This window comes from Carassius gibelio, chromosome B23 (genome assembly GCF_023724105.1).
Source record: "Carassius gibelio isolate Cgi1373 ecotype wild population from Czech Republic chromosome B23, carGib1.2-hapl.c, whole genome shotgun sequence".
Taxonomy (NCBI): Eukaryota; Metazoa; Chordata; class Actinopteri; order Cypriniformes; family Cyprinidae; genus Carassius; species Carassius gibelio.
The window spans coordinates 10,053,719-10,074,702 of record NC_068418.1 but is presented as its reverse complement, the minus strand read 5'-3'; the positions used below and the strand labels follow the sequence as shown (position 1 = coordinate 10,074,702).

The 20,984-nt window shown below is 40.5% G+C and overlaps 1 protein-coding gene across 2 annotated transcripts in view; it reads left to right on the top strand.

The window, feature by feature from the left end:
• The window catches only part of LOC128011552 (rho GTPase-activating protein 39), a 61,485-nt gene that overhangs the window by 39,434 nt on the left and 1,067 nt on the right, over positions 1 to 20,984 (top strand). For both annotated transcript variants that reach the window (XM_052594066.1, XM_052594068.1), the window contains 7 exons: positions 6,159 to 7,473; positions 10,392 to 11,007; positions 11,446 to 11,544; positions 17,522 to 17,595; positions 18,927 to 19,126; positions 20,119 to 20,210; positions 20,772 to 20,941. In XM_052594066.1, the coding sequence (XP_052450026.1) occupies positions 6,159 to 7,473; positions 10,392 to 11,007; positions 11,446 to 11,544; positions 17,522 to 17,595; positions 18,927 to 19,126; positions 20,119 to 20,210; positions 20,772 to 20,941 (2,566 nt within the window). The remainder of the gene's footprint in view (positions 1 to 6,158; positions 7,474 to 10,391; positions 11,008 to 11,445; positions 11,545 to 17,521; positions 17,596 to 18,926; positions 19,127 to 20,118; positions 20,211 to 20,771; positions 20,942 to 20,984) is intronic.

Sequence of the window (20,984 nt, the reverse complement as noted above, 5' to 3'; positions counted from 1 at the left end):
AAAGTATTTTTTTGTAAACAAATTGTTAAAAAAAAGTTTATAGTAATAAACAACCTGCAGTTTAATGTTTGCATTTCTTTCACTTACTGTACTGAAAATGAACCGAACTGTGACTTTAAAACCGAGGTACGTACCGAACCGTGATTTTTGCGTACCGTTACACCCCTACTAGTTATACAACAGTTCCAGTTCATTTTGGAAAAGCCGGTCTTAGCTAGATGCTAAAAATCATTAAGATTAGTTAAACTTCAAGGTAAGTTTCTGAAAAAGTATCGATAGCTCTGCTACAAGACATTTACAGAGTCAACCTAAAGGGTTAGTGCACCCTAAAATGTAAATGCTGTCATCATGGATTGTCGTTCTAAAACTCTTTAAAGGGGCAATATTGTTTTTAAAATGTGACTATCCAATGATATAATGTCGAATTTTGACAGTACTGTATTGTTTGGCAAGTGCTGTATTTTCTATTAAAGAGCCACACAGATGGGAAATCAAAAATTACCTGTATTACAGTGTGTGATGTAGCTGTCCATCAGTGTAAACAATGTGCAAATAATTAAACCAAAAAGTACACAATTTATAAAGTTATTGGCTTCTAAAGTAAGGAGTCGACTCTGAATCTTCCGAGCGTCTTATCAGTATGTGTGCTGTCTGCAGCCTGTCTGCGCTGATCGTCATGTACAAACACATCATTAAAATGAAGTGTAACTCCGTGAATACTCAACAAAGAGACATGAGAGAGATATCTATAGAAAGCTTGACATGTCTACTTTAAAACTAAACAAGTGCTGCCGAAAACAGATATTCTGTGATAAAGTAATCCATATGAAAACAACGCGATGTCCATTTTTCACGTCCCTTCATTATATCTAATGTGACCACGCCCCCGCGCTGAACGCGCTGTTCAGATTCAAACTGAAGCTCGCAGCTTGAATACACACACACAGAAGAAAAAGCAGCGAAAAAAGCTCACTTGCTTCACAGTGAGAGGAATAAGACATAATTCACCCCAAACAGATGCTAACGCATAGTTTACCGTGGAGGTGTGTGTGAAGTGAAGTGACATTCAGCCAAGTATGGTGACCCATACTCAGAATTTGTGCTCTGCATTTAACCCATCCGAAATACACACACACAGAGCAGTGAACACACACACACACACACACTGTGAGCACACACCCGGAGCAGTGGGCAGCCATTTATGCTGCGGCGCCCGGGGAGCAGTTGGGGGTTCGATGCCTTGCTCAAGGGCACCTAAGTCGTGGTATTGAAGGTGGAGAGAGAACTGTACATGCACTACCCCCACCCACAATTCCTGCCGGCCCGAGACTAGAACTCACAACCCTTCGATTGGGAGTCCAACCCTCTAACCATTAGGCCACGACTTCCCCGAAAGTGTGTGTGGAACAACCAATCAAACCTGACTATGTTAGTTGACCAATCAGAACACAGTATGCTACTGAAAGGTGGGGTTTAAGGAAACTGAATCTTTTGAACAGCTTCGCGCGAACCGTTTGGGGATCTCTGAGAATTGAGGTAATTTTAAAATGATATTTTGACAAAATGACAATGTTTTTTAACCTTGGATGGATTTAAACCTAATGTACAGGATTTATAAACAGTGATAGGAAGCTTAGAATTTTCATTTTACTGGCTCTTTAAGACAATTTGGTTTTTTTTTAATGAGTGAACTTGTTTAGGTTGATGGCATTAAATTTGAAAAGATACATCTACAGTAAATACAACTTAAAAACTGGAATTTAATTTAAATACATATCTGACTATAAAAAATGCTACACAGTGATTTGCGAGCAGTTGTTTTATCCATTCTTTTACATGCGCCAACTGAATAAGCCGTTCAATAGACGTTTTAATGCTACATGTCACTACAGTTTTCTGTGGATTCGTTTACAAACAAGGTATGAATTGACGTGGGATTTGACAGTGAGTTTGTGAGTTAGTAGCATCACAAATTTTTGTTTATCACTAGGGTCAGTCTGTTAATCTGACTGGCCCAGCTCTAATAGTTCTGTTATGTAGTCCATTTTTGGTAGTCCTGACCAAATTGTTTCTTGGCAGAGAAAAAATAAACAAAAAAGCTGTCTTTAATGTTTTGATGCATTTTGTGCTGTAGTTCGGTTTATCAAATTGTGATTGCATTATTGTTTAGTTATCTGTCACAACATATTATACACACGGTTCACACATGTACACACTCACGGACGGATTCTGTTTAGTTGTTGTGTATGAAGTAAGCACTGTTCGCGTGGGCCGGTGGCTTCAATTCATCTGTGGTGTGTGTGATTTTGGGTGGAGTGGAAGAGAAGATGTTGGAACACTGTGAAACAATCTGCATGTTGTTTATCTTTAAGAGCAAACGAGCGAAACAGGATTATAGTGAGAGAGGAAGGCAGAGATGTAGTTTGAAGAACAAAAGCACATATGACTGTCCTGCCCCCTCACACCCGCCCACTGACTATCTGTGTGCGTTTCCTCATTATCCTCTGAGCTCCACACTCCTGATTGGCTGATTTATGTTTTCATAAAAACACATTTGTAACTGAACAATCTTAGTTTCATCATTACTTCCCTTCACCAAATAACATAATGATTATTTGCTATATAAGTACCATTGAGATGAATTAAATGGCTGTAGATCCTCAGACATATGAGAGCTGAAGGTGAGGTGAGCTTCTGTGTGTATATTTGAATATGTCCGTAGGTGTAATAAAGACAGTCAAAGAGGGAAAGAGCAGCAGGGTTTTTTTTTCTCCATCACTATAATGCAGCACATGCATTACTCTTTCTGCTCAGCTCAGTGTGAACGCTGCGCTGGTATTTCCTGTTTATGCTGTAGCAGAGACGCCCTTTGAACTTTTCCAGCATGCACTCCCTCAGGACACCCCCATCCTGCACTCCTGCCCTCTGTCCAGCCTCTCTCAGCATCCCTTTGTGTTCAGTGCAAATAACACAATCAGCATGGCCCGCACTTGCCAAGATGTGTAGAGTCTTGTGTGGTTGGGTTTGTGAATGAGTGTGTGTGAGAACCTCAACACCTGGGCATCACAGATGCTTTTCACCCCTCTGAAAATTAATGAGCTGATATATTCATTTGTAATCACAGATTAAGTCACGACTGCATGCTGAATACTACAAGGATGGCTTTTGGTTTAGTTATAATAATGAGGAACTATGAAAGTGTTGAGAACAAATAATGGGAGGCCTTGTTTATATTTGATATGTAAGGAATCAAGTAACAAGAAGTGGATGTCAAACATTTTTTATCCTTGGTTTGTTAAAATTATCTAAATGAATAGTATTATTAAATGGTTACTAAATGTTTCCCTGATCTTTTTATTTTTAAACATTTAAGGATCCTAATATGTATTGTCTATGATGCATCAGATGCATTAGTTCATGCACTACATATTTATGTTTATTTGAGAGCAGAAATATGGCACTTTTTACCCAATCAGAGATGCTCCCTTAGATTACATGAATTTGAGAAACATGTTAATATCAGGTGTAAAATACGTCCAGAGTAATGAAAGACTAAAAACAGGTAAATATAAGATGACATTGCAAAGAAAGAGTAGGGAAATATCCATTACTGCCCACAACCAAACTTTGTTACAGCATTCAATCCCACACTGTAACATAACTTTATCCTAATATTTATACCAGCTAACTTTCTCAGCGGAGTCAGAGAAGAATGATGTGTTTTGTTCCTTGTGTTGAGATTATTTACAGGCCTGCGACATTGTATTTACTCAACACTGAGGATAGACTGTTGACATTTGGCCATGAGACAGTAGACACAATGGGTGGGAAAGACCACAGCAGGCACAGAAACGGAGAGAGAAGTTTGTGCGTAGAAAGATTCCCATCAATAGGTGGCCAGCCACTTGAATAAAACAAAGAGTTTGTTTTTCGAACTGAGCCCAGAGTGGAACTTAAGGAATGGAGGGTAGTGAAGTGCTTCTTTAGTTAATTCAGGCCTCTCGGGGAGCTGAAGAAGTATTGTTTCACACGCCGTGAGTCTGATCTGATCGAGTCGAGCGGATCGAGAACGGTCCAAGGGAGTGGCGATCCAAGTTCATGTGTGTGTGTGTGTGTGTTACGATGGTAAGACTCACATTCCTGCTACTGTAATCCCCCTCCCTCTCTCCACCCTCCCTTCCTCCTTTCCTCCCTCGCTCTCTCACTCTCCCTCTCCGCACCACTCTGTAATTAAACGACCGCATGGTGACAGTTAGAATTTGAGCAGAAGTTGATAACCTACTGAATGATGGAAAGCGTGTGTGAATCGACATTTTGAACAGCAGACACTTGCGTCTTCTCCTCGATTTGGTTGTTTTCCATGCTCATTTGATCTGGAGGGAGGTGTCCTCTGTATTCTCAGTCACCCCAAGCAACCTTACAGATCGCCGTGCCAGCTTTGGGCATGCCAGGGGTAAGTACAGTATGTCTTCTCAGCGTACGCTCAAACATATGCTATGCATCACTGTCTCAGGTAAGTTTAGAAGGTCGTGAGCAACAGGTGTATCTCAAAGGATGCAGTCACTTGTACTGAGAATATATGTTTGCTCATAAATGGATGTAAATGTCTGATTTTTTTTTTTTTTTTTGTTATGTTGGCAAAGTCATGTCATGTTAATGGTGCTTATATAAAGTGGTTAGAAGTTCTTCGACCGATCCATTAGCTGCAGAGTACAGATTAACGTGTGCACACAGACTAGCACTATAATCTGGATCAGTGGTCTGAAGCTGGTTTACACCATTAATCAGGCCAAAGAAAGATCAGCTAATGTTGATTTTACATTCTTGTGTGTTTGTGCGAGGGATGTTTTTGGTTGCGGATTGGTGTGTGTGTGTGCACGTGCATGTGCAGTCATGCTTTGGTTGCTGGAGTTCACAGTGGCTTTCTACCGGGTGCTTTGGAATTTCAAGTGTTTTGTTGGGTTTGCTGGAACATGTGCGTCTGACATCCGTTTATGCATGTGTGAAGGAACATAAGTGGTTTGTGTGTGTTTTAAACCTACACACACACACACAAATTGTATACATGCAACTAATTGTGTGCACATGTGCTAGTATGCAAAAATACACACCAAATGTAAACTTCCAAGTGTGTGTTTCTTGTGTGTTCAGCATGTGTAACTGATAAATGAATATAATTGTTACGTGATGAGGTTTTCATAGTATTGTTAAATTTTTGTTAATGTTGTAACATTTTGATAGTGTCAATATAGCAGTCCATAGTGGATTCCTGTTTTTCCAGTCTGCTGGAACACACTGTCTGTTCAACCTTTCCTGTTGTGTTTCTCTTAAACACTCCACCGCAGTGGCCTGGATAGTGTGTGTGTGTGTGTCTGCACATTGTTGTTGGTGCTTTGATTGAAATAGTTACAAGCAGTCCTCTGGTACAATAACAATTTCCTTAGACTAATAAATATTAAAATTGTTATTGTGTGCCCTTTCTTTACCTAAAGCTAAACACAATGTTAGATCATCTTTTTGATGTATGAGCTATTCTTTGAAAGAAAATAAAAAAGAGGAAAGTACTATGCCAACCATTGGCATTGCAACCCACACATTCCTGTCTATTAGATATGGATAGATTTACAGTTTCAAACTACCCACATATTGCCATATATGCTTCATAGCAAGAATACTAGTAACATTATAAATGTTTTTAACTTCAACATATTACAAAAGAATTGAATTGTAAAATCGACTTTGGTTGGTTGATGCACATACAAATGTTGATTTTTTTTTAAATGTTTAAATAATAAATTGTTCTGGTACTTTTCCAAATATCTGTTTGCTTTATATTTAAGTTTTTAGGGTATTGGGTTGTTAGCAGCATGTTGCAACTATTGATTCCAACTATTTTTGTGATGGGAGTTGATGCTTATGTAGAGCAGAGTTGTAGTCGAAAATGTGGGCATCATTTCAGACCATATTTTCTTGTCATGGACTTGAGAGCATGTAGACTCAATCCTCTTAACTATAACACTGATGAGGAACATTTCAAATCAGTCACAAACAATTTCATTTCAGTTTGGATGGTGTTTTTAAAAGCACCTGCCTATAAAGGTATAAAAGAAGAACACAGCATGTGTTAACAGCAATCTCCATTTGTTTTTGTTTTTCAGGGACGCCGCTCAAAGATGGCAGCCTGCTCCTGGATCCAAGGCTGCCATGTTGGTGAAAGTTAACAGCATTGGAAGAAACCAGTCTCTGGGTCCAGCTACCGCCCACCAACTTCTCCATTTCAACCCCACCAACACTAGCACTTCACCCAAACCAGGTTACACAGCGCAACTTGACAGAACCGGTTTGTTCAGTAAAATGGCCGTTCCTGGAGACTCCAAGCAGGGTTACCACCTCAGAAAGGGGGATGCCAACTTCTGTCTGGTTTTACCCTCTTCTAGCTCTTCCTCTTACTCTGCCCACCAGCGCTCTGGTGCAGGTACACCTCGCCCCTCCTCTCCTCAATACGGAGCTACACCCTCAGCACCCATCTACGATGAGCCTCCACCCATTGATTCCCCAATTTATGATGAACCCCCAGTGGAAATGGAAGTAGAAGGTGCGCACCACTTACACAGAGTACCCTACTCTACCAGTCACAGCCTTCCTAGAGGAACCCAGCCTCCAAAACTCCTCCAGTTCCCCAATTCCAAACACATCTGCAGCTCTTCAGCTAGTGAATACAGCCCGGCCGGCCGGGAGTGCATCAAACACATGGTGAACGTGGATGCAGCTGCATCCAAACACCAGCCCCAGACATCTAACCCCATCGAGGAGCCTTCAAATACAGCCAGTCCTCAAATCCAGCCCCAGTCTCCAGTCTCTGCCCAGATTAAGAATGACGTCTCTGTAGAGAAGAAGCAATCATGGAGGCTGTTGGAGCCCCGCCACAGCCGTCAAAGCAGCCAGGCCTCTCAGGAGTACCCAGGCCCTGCTGCCGTCACGTACCAGGACTCTGGCTACTCCACAGGGCCGTCCCCAAGTCTGAGAAGGAAGAACCGACGTCGTGCACCTCTTGTCACTGGGTCGGGTCGACCTGGATCGGTGGGAAGCAGTGGGGAGTTGAATGCGTTAAATGAGAAGCTGATGGCAGAAATGAGGGCAGTAGTAAACCGTTCCAATGTACTACATGGAAGCAAGGCCAGTCTAGACACTGAAATGGGATCAGAGGCTTCTGGAAGTACTGCACGCTCCCCGGTCAGTTCATTGAAGATGGGGGCAAGAGGGAGTGAATCGAGGGAGGATGTGACATCAAGTAACCGATCACTGTACAGGGGCGGGGGCAACAACCACAGTGATGTCATTCTGTCACCACTGGTGACAGATGGACTCGGAGGCCGGCAAAAGAGGACATATGAGAAAGTGGATTCGCTGGAGAAGAGCTTAACATCGCAGACCAGCTTGGCATCCCCAGAACCACCAAGGTCACCCTCACAGGTACCAACATTTTTTGCAGCTGTCCACTTCATTGAGACTGTACATCTGGAAATGTTGTTATGGTCGATCCAGTGCAGCAATCTGGCTTGCTCCCTTTTTTACCAAGTTTTTCCTGTGTTCTTTTTCTTTAATTACCCTTCCCTTTGTCATGACTCCTCACATTCGATGGTCCCACTGTGTCTAATAGAGTTCTTTGGAGTGGAAAAGCATTCGCTTCCATCCGGTCGTTGTAGAAACTATGCAGGAGATGGTGAGGCTTGGGGTTTCCGGGGCTGAAGAGGGTGTAAATGTTCCATTCTAAGGAGATTTACTTTTTCTGTGTGTGTGTGTGTGTGTGTATGTGTTGTGCTTAGATTATAAGAGGATTGTACAAAGGCCAGTTGTTGTTTTTCTCATTAAAGAAAATGTGCAGGAATAAGGGGAAAATGGTGAGTTTAGTGAGCAAGAGATTGATGGACCGGGAGATGTAAATGAGTGAAAAGTAAAAGATCAGCTATAAGTGCGTGCGTGTGTGTGTGTTTTTTTTTTTTTTTTGTGGAAGATGTACATATGGGAATCGGTTAGCAAGTAGGTCAGTGTAGAGCTTGAACCAAATTACTTTTTCAGACCATCGTCATGGAAGACTGTATTTAATGTAGAATATGTTTTATGTGAATGGTCATAATAAAGGCAGAAAACCTACATCAAATCTTACCTGCCACCACTATTCAGCCCACGTTGTGGTGAACTTTATCGCAAAATTGCTGCTTTTTTAAGTTATTTTCATACAATACTGTCCATGCCTTTTCAGCATGAATTTTTCACTGCGTGTCCTTGGTAAAACCTGACAGAATTATAATTTTTTTTCTACATGCAACACGCAACATCACAACATCCATTCATGACAAAACACAAATATAACAACAGATATCCTCTATATAATCCAGTACTTTAGACAAAAAACACTGCCAACCATCAACAGTGCCTGGCTCGGCCCAATCAATTCATGCCGCTGTACATTAATGAGACATAAACTTGGTATAATCATATAATCCGTCTATAAGTACGAAGATAAAGCAAAGTTTACATAGATTATTAACAGAGTAGGACACTCCCCAAACATATGAAGACTTGACGGTGTTAAACATGGTGTCACATGGATGGGAATATGCATGGAAATGATATGCAGATGAGGTTATGTATCGTAAAATGAGACGACGTAAGCTTCATATATGGTTATTTCGGGGAGGAGACGGAGTGGAGATGCATGTATGCACAATCTTCCCCTGACTGGGATTTATTAAGGTATTTTTGCGCAGATTCTGTGCATACTCAAAATCAAGCTTTTGTGCGTACCTACACTTTTAGAATGAAATCTACGGAGAGTTTTATACATGAGGTCCCTGGTACTATTTGCAGAATAATTGAGAAAGGAAAACAGAGCCCGGGCCAGTCGCCTTATTCACACAGCCAGGTGTTGTGGTTGTACAAGACAGTCGCCTCTTACAGCTCACTGTGTTTTGGCACATTCAGCTAATGTGTTTCGATGTGTGTGCTGACAGTTCCATTTGTCATTAGTGTAGTGCTCCAAATGTGGTTTGGCTTCTCCTGGTGAGCATAAGTTGGAGTTAATATTATGGATCCTAATACACTAGGAGAGATTTGTCATCAATCAAATGATCGCATGATTAAAATTATTACATCCGTAAAGCAAGATTAAAATGACCTTTTCCTTTTCCTGTGTTAATGTTTGTGAATGGACAATGTTTACTCAGTATTTCAAACATCAGGATTAGGGTTAGGGTTATCAGATTTAACAAAAATACACGTTTACCTAGAGTATTCAGCATGCTTTATATGTCTTCTGGCCCTTTGGCTGTCTTCTTGCCTTTGCATGCCTCATTACCTTCATCAGTCTTTTTTCTGTCTCTCTCATACTACTTACACATTAAAATACAACAATAACTTAAAGGCAAAGTTGTGAGGTTGGAAACAGTGACTCACTGATTTGGTTCAGAGCAAGCTCATTACATCTTGATGGAGGCAGAACCTCACAAATGTCCAGAAGCATGAAGAAACACTCCATTCTTACAATTTAATATGACCACATTGTTAAATCTGTATCACTTATAGCACAGTGTCACATTGACGTAATGCCAGTGGGTGCCAAGACATGAAAGGATACCCTTATGTTACAGGAATATACCACAAATGCAACGTGCTAGTCGATATAGATACTGCAAACACAGATGAATGACATCATGTTCATAACCTGTCCAAGTCCCACCCTACATTTTTTTTCAAACTCAGAATATTACTTAAACCTCCAATAATTAAATAAGTTAAATAACACAAATATACTTTTATTTAATCCCATTTTATGAACCGATGCCTTGTTGCCGACATTTATCCAATTGCATTGCATTACTAATATTGCATTACTTTTAAAAGTAACACTTTCTGTTATACTTGCATTTACACTACAAGGAAGAAAATATCTGTTGCTACTTTAATTCCATCATGATTTTTTTTTCTAGAAATACTATTCTTTTATGTGTATATGAACATTTTTAAATAAGAGAAAAATGCATGAAATTCAGTTATTAAATTCATTTTCTTCAGTGTGGAACTAGTCGGACCGGGATTATTTTTGAGCATTAATGAGTTAGGAAAAAGAGGGAAAGGAGGAGAGAAAGAGGGGAGGCAGTAATGTTTGAAGTTGGGATGTGATTTCCATATTGGGTCACCTATTTAGGGAGCGAGCGTAATCCATGTGAGTGTTCCAGGTTTCTGCAGGGAAACTGAGTAAGCCAATGAGCTGCAACCTACGCAACACACGCACTCGGATTCAAGTTCTTGCGGCAGTCGTGATGATGCAAATAAACAGCTGCATCCATACTGACAACTTGAAGTTTCTCAATCTTTCTTTTTGTCTCCAGACAGGAACACTGGAATCCAAAACTCAACAGGACAGCTCGCCCCAGGACTGTGATCATGACAGAGCCCTCACCCATAAAAACAACAACAACAGTCCCCCTCCTTCCGTTGGCAGCACAGGTTCTGGTTACCAGTACCCATACACCACCCTCTGCAAACCTACACCCGACGCCAACATGGAGGACTGGGCCAGCAAGAACCTTAACCAGCACACGCAGGGCCTGTTTCGCCGGCGCGTCTCCATTGCTAATATGCTCTCGTGGAACCGTGGCTCCATTAAGAAACCCATGCTGATCACCAGCGACCGGTTTGTCAAGAAGGAAGCCTGCGAGATGTTCAAGCTGGTCCAGGCCTACATGGGCGACAGGCCGGCAAGGTTGGACAAACGCCACGCTGCCCTTCAGGTGGTCACGAAGTGCTGGGGGATGCAAGGCTTGAGGGACGAACTGTACGTGCAGTTGGTGCGACAGACCACCGGAAACTTGAGTTTGAGGAGTTTGGAGGCGGGCTGGGAGATGATGGCCATCAGCCTAGCGTTCTTCTCACCTTCGCCCAAGTTTAGGTGCTACTTGGAAGGCTACATCCAGCGACACCTTGAGCCCAGTAATGATAAGAAAAGTAGGTCATTTCAAAGATTTTATTATAGATAAACTGGTTTACTTTGAAGGTTTATGTCTAATGCAATGGCATTCATACATTTATAAGTGTGGTTTAAGTTTCTAGATACTTGAGACAAATAAGGCCAGTGTGTGTCTTGGATAGTCCAGTGTTTTTGTTTGTGGGATAGGGAAAGAACGCACACAAGGGGGTGTTTATATTTTAGGATGTCCCATATGGATTCAAAGCCTGAAATACTACAAACAAAGCAGGCCAATATTGATTACACTGCTAAAATGGTTATGGCATTGTGCCTACCCAAACAGGACGTAACGCTGTGGAGGGGAGAAAAATAAAACCCAGGTCAGACATCACAGGTGTGATAAAGTCATGTATTGTTCGGACGGACTGTCGGAGCATATGAGTGTTCACAATTAACGGTTTGATTGTATCTTACAGTACTGCAGCACATCACGGAGCAGCAGGACATAAAAAACAAGAAGAATTCAAAATCCATGAAGAAGAGGAGACAGAACAACGAGGAAGAAGAGGATGAGGGTGAGTTTAGACAGACAGTCACATGAATGAATGAATGAAATCTTTATTTCCAACAATTAATAAAATAATAATACAAATAAAAATGACAGTAATGCGTAAGAAATATCTGTATAAATAAACAACAACAAAAAAATTATAGCATAATAATCAACCTGTTCCTGTTTGAAAAGGTGTACAGACGTGAGAAATCTTGAGGAGAGATTTTGGCAGGGAGTTCAGAATTAAGGAATTGGCTTTATTTCAATTCATAAGTTGATATTTAAAGTGAATTGGCAACACCTGACAGGAAACTATCATTCTTTCTTTTTATCATTCTGTCTAACCATCCATCCATCCATCTGTCTGTCTATCTGTTGTTCTACAGTTGAATCCGTACTGAATGCTGTTTCATGTTGTTTTTGGTGTTCTCTAAGCTAAAGTATCCTTAATCTTTGACTGAAAGAAAGGCTCCCAAACACTCTCACTCATATACAGTGTCAAGGGGGTTTGGTATTCAATGTAAATAAGGGAAGCTTCCTGGTAACACGTTTGGCTGAGGAGGGAGAGTATTAATGATGCATTGGGTCCGCTGGTGGAGGAGGACCACTCAGAGAGAGAGCAGCTGGCTGAACACAGAAGGGGAGTATCCCCCTCCTCTCTCGCTCTCTCGCTCTCTCACTCGCTCTTTTAGAGGCAAGATTAAAGCTTTGAGCAACAAGACGTTCTGCGAGTCCCACGCTTCCCTGGCCCGTAGCCAGACTGCGCAGGCAAAGAGAGAGAGAGAGAGAGTATGTGGGTCGAGAGGCAACAAAGATCCTGAGAACGTCTTTCAGTCTTGAAGCGAGAGTGATTGGAGATGGAAAGAGGAAGAAGAACAGACGGACTGAGACAAAAAAAATCAGATCGGGACATTTTGATCAGGTTACACCCTCAGTGGCTGCCGTCCAACTTAACCCTCAGCTTGTTCCTTTATCTCTCTTCTATATTCCTCTGCACACATTGAGCCTTTCTCAAGAGCCCTGCTCCAAAACAAAGAGTTTGACGAGACAGCTCTGCGTGGGCTCTTAATAATGCAGCTCCAGCCTGGCCTCGGTTAATTACACTGTGCGCTGTCTTCACGAGACATGTGCTCACTTCACTGTCACCAGTTAAGTAATGACCACTGCAACTGTTTGAGATGGAAGCCGCAAATGAAATGTCATTACCAATATATCATTTAGTACTAAATACTTATTGCATGCAAAGTATATCTAGAGCAAGCTGAAGTGGTCATGGATCACCTTTTGAGGGATTCAGACCTACAGACTTTACCACAGAGTTCGATCTTTTAGTTAATTTACTGAGTTACATGTGATTCTCCAGCGCAGGACTTTTCTTTTCTAGCAGCTGCTTGCTGAATCATAGTCCGTTTCATCATTTTATTACTACCATCTGACTGACTTTGATGAAATCGTTGCACTGACTGAATCATCACAGTCTGAATTCAGCGAGGAGCTCAAAAGCACTCAGCAAGCAACAATTAGCAGACTGCATTTCACATCTGAAATGGGAGTGAGTGTGTTAAACCCTCTGGTGCTGGTGTCCACTTAAGTGAACATTTTAGAAGCTAGTTTTAATCCTTAAGGGTAGGGGTGTAACGGTACGGTATTGTTACACTAGGAATAACAATGTAGGAAGCCATTTTACATTACAATAAGGTTACGGTTAACAGTAGAGCCCTAACTTAAATTGATTTACTATTTATTTTTAAATATAATAATCAACACTTAAAATGTAAATGTAAAAAAAAAAATTAATATCTACATGCGATTTAACTGACAACGCACAAATAAGCATAAATTAGCGTAGGTGCAAACAAGCAGAGCCGTTGCTCATCAGATACGGATGATATACTTCCAACACAAAACGTGCGAAATAGTTGAAGACATGCTTTTTTGGGGGCGTTAAAACAACGGCACAAATACCACTCATTTAATGTGCGCAAACGTTTGGTAAATTGCATTGCGTGATTCATTTTAATACTCTCCTCCCAAAAATGTTGCGTCTGAAAGGGAATCTTCTACAAATGCGTTTTCAATAAACTCAGGTGCAAAAAATAACTGTCCACGGCTTTTCAGCACTTTTTTCTTCCGTGTGAATACTGACTGTAGTATTTTGATGCCAATAGACAGTTTGCGCTGGCACAAGTTGTTAGTAAATCTAACCCAATGAGTCGAATATTTTGCCAAATACTCTTCTCTAGACTTAATTTCTCTAGTGAACTAATGAGCTGTGGATACTGATGACTTGTTTTGATGCAGCTGAAACACTGATTGAGAGATTACATGAGGCATGAGATGTTCATTCGTCTTTGTTTCAGTTAAAACTAGTAGCAAAGAGAAAGGGATGATCGAGCTCACTCGCGCCGCGCTGTCAGTTGAACTGAAGCGTTTATACAGCGATCTGTCATGCCACGTCAAAGCATGCAAAGCATTTTAGTTTGAATTTCCTGAAACTGACATAATATGAAAGATGAGACTTTGCTTCTCATTAAAAGTAACAGTAAATAAAACTGGAAGTTTCCAATGAAGTTTCACTCGTGCAGGTGTTTTTGTTGTTTGCTACACATGCGTACCGAACTGAAATATTTTCGGTAGGAATGAGTGCAGCTTTACTCTCCTAATTCAGAGTATATCATCATTTTCAGACTACAATGGTTGATAATCATTGACCTTTAACCATAATTTTATACTTTTACATTGTCATTATGCTGTTTTTGTGCTATTCCCCATTAATCGCATAAGATGTGTGGTAGTTGCTGTATTGGATACAGCAACACTATAGGTTTCATGTGCCATTGGCCTACAATCAGCAAGATCATGATCTTTGAACTTCATGGTAAAGATTAGAGGACTTGTGGGAGGACTTATGGGGGCATCCACGTTTGTAAGAGTGATGAGTTCCACCTCAGCCAGAAAAACAATGGCTTTTCAAATCCCAGTGTAGTGTGTGTATGTGGAAGCCAAATGTCAGGAATGTTGTTGTGTTTTTAGTGGATGGAAAATACAAAGGAAACGAACTAACTTGTATCACACTGCCGTCTCTATACAGTGTTCTCTTCAGTTCATGCTGACTGAAGCGCTGCCGGTTTACTTTAGTCATCCCAAGCATTGTTTTGATTCCATGTGACACCTTCCCGCTCTCTGACTGGATGCTGGGAATGTTCTGGAACGGCAGAAGGAATGTGGTTTTACCGTTGCAGGACCTCACCAGCTGTCTCCCAGCGCCGTGTGCCCCCGGAGATGGCATTGTGGGAAGGGCTGGAGTTCACTGGCCCTTTTGAAATCAGAGGACTTTATTATATGATGTGGCACTGTTTTTCATTTGTTGTGAGGCTCTTTTTCTCTCTCGCTCTCGTTGCAGAATGTTTTGGAAAAATAAAAATAAAAAACCTGTATGGCCTCAAAGGACCGCCATTACAACACTGGCACTATTTGTATGCAAAACAGCCCTCATATCAGCTCATTTCCTTTCTTGTGGTAGCTGCTGAAGCATTCAAACCGTCATTCTTTATCTTTAAGAGGCCAATGATAAAAGTGCATTTAACCGATAAGATGCACCACACATTAAAAAATGAGTCCAAGAGGATAGGTGATGAAAGAAAGAGGAAAAAGTCCAATAAATGAACAGTACACTATGATGGTATAACACAGACACACACACTACCTCTCAAAAGTTTTTGGTCTGTTTTAAAAAATATATATTTTATGTTCGCCTTGGCTTCATTAAATTGATCACAAATACAGGAAAAACTGTGATATGTTGAAATATTATGATTTAAAAACAACTCTTTTCTATTTGAATGTATTTTATATTTTAATTTATTCCAGTGATGGTGAAGCTGTATTTTCAGCATCATTCCTCCAGTCTTCAGTGTCACATGATCCTTCAGAAATCAGTATATATACAATATTCTGATCTGCTGCTCAAGAAATAAACCATGATACACAAGTTTTCCAGGATACTTTTGATGGATAGAAAGTTTGAGAGATCTGCATTTTTTTGTAACATTATGAATATCCTTGTCACTTTTGATCAATTTAAGGCATCCTTGCTGAATACAATTAATAATTTCTTTCAAAAGAATCATACAGACACCAAACATTTGAATGGTGTATCATTCCCATGTTATAAATTCACTGGTTTTGGTCCCAAACCTCTATAATACTCTAGTGATAGAGGTAAGAGGACTGATGAAAGACAAGGGGAAGAGGTTCATACATCAGGAAATGTAAGATTAAAAATGTAAGTAGGGAAAGTAGAGAATAGAAGCCCGAAGTGAGAAGTGATTCAGACCTGCTCATCTAACATGAGTTTACAGCTTTATACACACAAGAGTCCTCAAAACAAGAGTTATAAATCTCATGGTCTCAGTGATTCACAGACTGTGTCTGACGGCAGTAAACGCTCTCATACAGGACCATCTGTTCCTGTCAGGTCCGATATCGGGAAACTTTGATGACTGTGTGTGTTTATCTGTTTTATGAGGGTTTCCTTCAGACCATTAACTGAAAAAAACTAATTTGCCTACATATGGACTAGCTTTTAGATAAAAGTACATCACTTGCCATTTCTTTGTAATTACCTGTGGAATTTAATAGCAATTTCTGAGTGAAAATCTTCTAAGTAAATCGTACACTGAATCGTACATCCTTTCTCCGGAGTTACTACAAGACACGTTCAGATGGTTTCTCCAGGATATCAGCATGCAAATCTTATAGATATGCCTGTATAATCCATCATATTAATCATGAAAACGTATGTTTGGACAATCATTCAACAGTCTCATGTCAGGTTTTGAACTTTGCGGAGTTGTTTCAAGCTGAAGAAGGATTGCTATTGTTGTTTTCACAGTCCGCTTGTTTGACTGAGCATTTAGTCTTTTTAGATGTTTACCGTCAACAGTTTTCCCGTATAAAACGGTTACTCCCTCTTTCTTCCCGTCCATATGTTTGTCTGAAGGTGTGAGTAACGGCTGTGAAGAGCCCTGAAGCCTCTCTGTGTCTGTTCCTACTGTCTGTGTCAAACCTCCGTCACCTGTTCACTGTAAATCTCTTTCAGACCCGCGTAACCACACAAGCTTGTTCAGTCAAAGAATGAGTCACGTTCCCGAGAACAAACAAGGGAGGGAAGCGAGTTTAAGGAAACAGATAGCGTAGTTCTTAGAGGTCAGTGCGTCTAAGCCAGAGTCACTAGTAGCTGTATCGCTTTCTCTTTAATACCAATGTGAGTCATATTTCATCTAGCGGAGCGTTGATGACAGGATCCATTAGTGCTTTAAACGCTGCTTTCCTGCCAGTTTTTCTTGTAACTGTTAAACTTCACGCCTCGTGTACCTCGTAGCTGTGAGGAAACGTTCACATCTCACTCGAAATGTTCACTTCCAGCATTCTCGCTGCAGGGCGGTCAGCAGTCACGCTTAGCAAGAGCGAGGGGTTCAGTTTTCAGCTGCTGGAAAACACTTACATGCGTATATGAGTCACTGAAGTAGGTCTTGAGTGAGAGAAGAAGCCCACAGCACTTATGCCTCGTCGCTCTTTGTCTCTGTGTGACCTTCTGTGTTTGGTCTTATGTTTTTAACTTGATTGGTTAAGCGAATGTATTTTTTCTGACCGTGCTGTCAAATGTTTGTGTGCCTGCTAAATCATATTACGCCCCTGTCACCCAAAGCTTTTCTCTTTCATAACATGTTCGGCCGTGTCCTCCGAATCCTAGAAAACGAGTGGAGTGCATTGGCTTTGTTTCTAAAGACTTCTTTATTAATAAATCCCTTAGGAAAGAATGGTATGCTAAGGACTTTGATACAAGTCACAAGGCTCATTCACAAGCCAGACTCCTTTCAAGAGCAATTTTGACCAGAAAACAAACTTGCGTTGGGTCACTCAGTGGTCAGTTATGTCCCTTCCTTTCAGAGATCCGTCATTGGTCAGTAATATTGCATATTAATTGTCTTTGACAGGTCTTCCCATCAGCACTTACGCAAAGTACTGCTACCGAAAGTTGCAAAAAGTGGCCATTACTGGGGGCAAGAAGGTAAGAGTAGTTTTTTTTTATTTTAGATTATGTAATTGGATCTGATTTTTATTATGGAATTTATAATAATAATAATAATAATAATATCAGTAGATATTGGATTTATTTAACTAGTGCACATTAAATAACAACTACTGGCAATTAACTTTTACTTACAGTAAATCTACAAATCATTCTCAAATAATTACTAATAACTCGCTACAAAGTCATCTTTAGCTATTTTAGCATTTATTTTAAATGGTACACTATATTGTAATGCCAAATCTCACTTGTAGCATTTAAAAAGATGTGTTTGTTTTATTTATTTAGACAGTATGTTATGAAGGGATAGGTTATCAAATTCTGCCATCGTTGATTGTTATTGTGAAGAATGTTGACTTCCATAGCATTTCAGTCAGCAATTGTTTGGTTACACACATTCTTCAAATGATCTTTTTATGTTCAACAGCAGGAATAATAAACTAAATAGTGACAGATTATGAATTTTTGGGATGAACTATGCCTTAATATCAGACATTTAATCGCATAATAATATCCGCTTGTCATATCATCAAATTTTTAACTCCTCAGCTCAGATCTGAATCCAGCGGTTTCATTTCAATAGGCCGGCTGTGGTTTGCAGCATCGACTCTTAACATGCTCAGTGACTATCCAGACGCACAGAAGTTGCATGAATCCATCGTGTGATGTCAAATGTAATCAAAAAGAGTTTATCCTGGGAGTATTGTTTGTTTATAGATGCCAGCGCCGCTGTTAGATCGTACCCAGGAGTCTCCAAACGCTGAAAAGACTCAGTATATGGTGCAGCTGTCTAAAACTGGTCACATCTGTGAGCAATCACAGAATTGTGCCTTTAGGAGCACTCCATGAGAGTTACTAATCCACTAACCCAAACTAAGAAGAAAAGGTTAGAACAACCCCCCAGGCCCCTCCTGTGTAAGACTCGTCCATGCACACACGCTTCACTGCTAACGACACTGGCGCTAGCAGGAGCTGTGTCCCTCCCTGTTTGTCCATTCAGCAGTCAGTCCCACCCTGTAATCAGCCATCCCACCTCTGTCTCCAGTGTTTTTACTGGGTGGGCTATTTTTACCTCTGCGCCACACAGCTACGTGTTAACCCGCTCAGCGCTGATCTTTCATATTGTGTTACAGCTGAGATGATATCTGTCTGTTCCATGTAGTTATGAGGGAAACACAGTCCAGTCAACAGGTGTTTCTTGTGTCAGTGGAGGGTTGATATCCAAAACTGTTTTGTACTGGAATATTTCTTATATTTTTATACAAATTGCAGTGACAGAGTAATGTGTGCAATATTTGTTTCATCTGTAGGGTCTGAGAAAGCCCACTCTGGAGGAGATTGACCACGGTCGGCACGCCATCGTGACCCCGTCTCTGTTCGGCAGCGCTCTGGAGGAGATCATGGAGAGGCAGAGTGAGCTCTTCCCCGAGAGGAAGCTGCCCTGGGCGCAGGTGCAGCTCTCTCAGTGTGTGCTGGCCCTGGGGGGAGCCCAGACCGAGGGCATCTTCAGGTGGGACACGGACAGAGAAACAGGGAAGAGGGCGTATCATGGAGATAAGCGTCTCATGTGTAGCACATTATATTGCAATTCAGACTCTGCTAATTATTAAACTATCCTGAAGTATATAGTTTGTACTTTTTCATCTCTTCTTCATCATCCACAAAATTATACGTGACAGTAGGTTTGGCAACTTCAAAAAAAAAAAAAAAAAAAAAAAAAAAAAAAAAAAAAAAAAAAAAATATATATATATATATATATAAATAAATTGCGGTTAATCACATCCAAAATAAATTACTTTTTTTTTTTTTTACATAATACATGTATATTTATGGTTTATTTATTATATATATATAAATACACACACATGAAAATATGTACATGTATATACATTTTTATATTATATATAAAATATATTTAATATATAAACAATATATTTTTTCTTAAATATGTAGATGCATGTGTTTGTATTTATATATACAGTACATAATAAATATACACAGTATACACACATACTTTTATTTTGGATGTTTAATCGTTTGACAGCACATTATTGGTCATTTTTTGTTTCAAGAATAAGGTCGAAGTTTAAGAATAAGCTATTAGTTATGAAAAAAAGGACATATTCCTGTGCACCACGACTTTTCCATGCTATCCTAAGCCTGTCACATTGGCTCCACCTCGTGGTCAAATGATCCAGCTCACTATTCTCAGCTGAGTCCTGCATGGTGACCTTGATTTGCACTTTGTTTGTGCATGTCCATAAGATCCTCAGGATTTTTGGCTGTCCCGTTTATCATTTTATGACACTATGATTGAGTAGACCCCTTTATTGCTACAGTATAGCTAGAGTGTGGCGCGCAAGAGCTGAGGGCTGCATCTAGCACAGGGTTTTTAGGGAAAATTAAGGGAAATAGCTTTCAGAAACAGACAAATATGTGTATCATATGAGTGTATCAGATGTGTATGTGTCTTGGCTGAAGCTGTTGTCTTGATTTTGTAGAGTGCCAGGCGATATTGATGAGGTGAACGCTCTCAAGCTGCAGGTGGACCAGTGGAAACTTCCAGACAACCTCTCTGATCCCAATGTCCCCGGTGAGAACATCAAACATTCACATTCATACCTCAAACAGGAGGAAGTGAGACCTTTAGACCAGAGCGTTTCAACCTTCTGGACTCAAAGGGCCACCGTTGTCTGACATTATATCCCAGCTTATACTGTATAAAGACTACAGTATTTCTGCTCTAGTTCTGACAAAACTGCTGAAATGTATTAGCAGAAACCAGGGCTATTCTATCAAATGCATTTTGATTCCAGAACTTTTTTTTTTATTTAAAACATTTGTTAGTGATGTAAATAGTCACTACAAAACACTTGTCTTTCCACAAATTTTCAGCAGACAAAACATTGTGACTGTTCAGTCCTTGCCCGTTAGCTTTTTATCATCTACTATACTGCTAAAAGCTGACAAAATTAATTATAGCAGACACAGTACGCCTTAAATACTAACAGGGTCATTCCATGTTCTCTGCTTGAAGATGTAATACTGTAATAAAAGTGCATATCTTTGTGTGAAAGTGTGATTATTAATAAATTCCTATCATATGGCCAAGCAGGATAGGAATGTGAGGTTTCTCTGTCTGTCTGTGTGTCAGCGTCTCTGTTGAAGCTGTGGTACCGAGAGCTGGAGGAGCCGGTGATTCCTCAGAGCTTCTATAAGCAGTGCATCAGTCACTATGAAGATCCTGACGCAGCCATCGGTGTGGTGCAGTCGCTCCCGGAGCTCAACAGACTCGTGCTCTGCTACTTCATCAACTTCTTACAGGTAAAGCCCTTTGAACACACAACCCTGCACAAAAACAGCACTG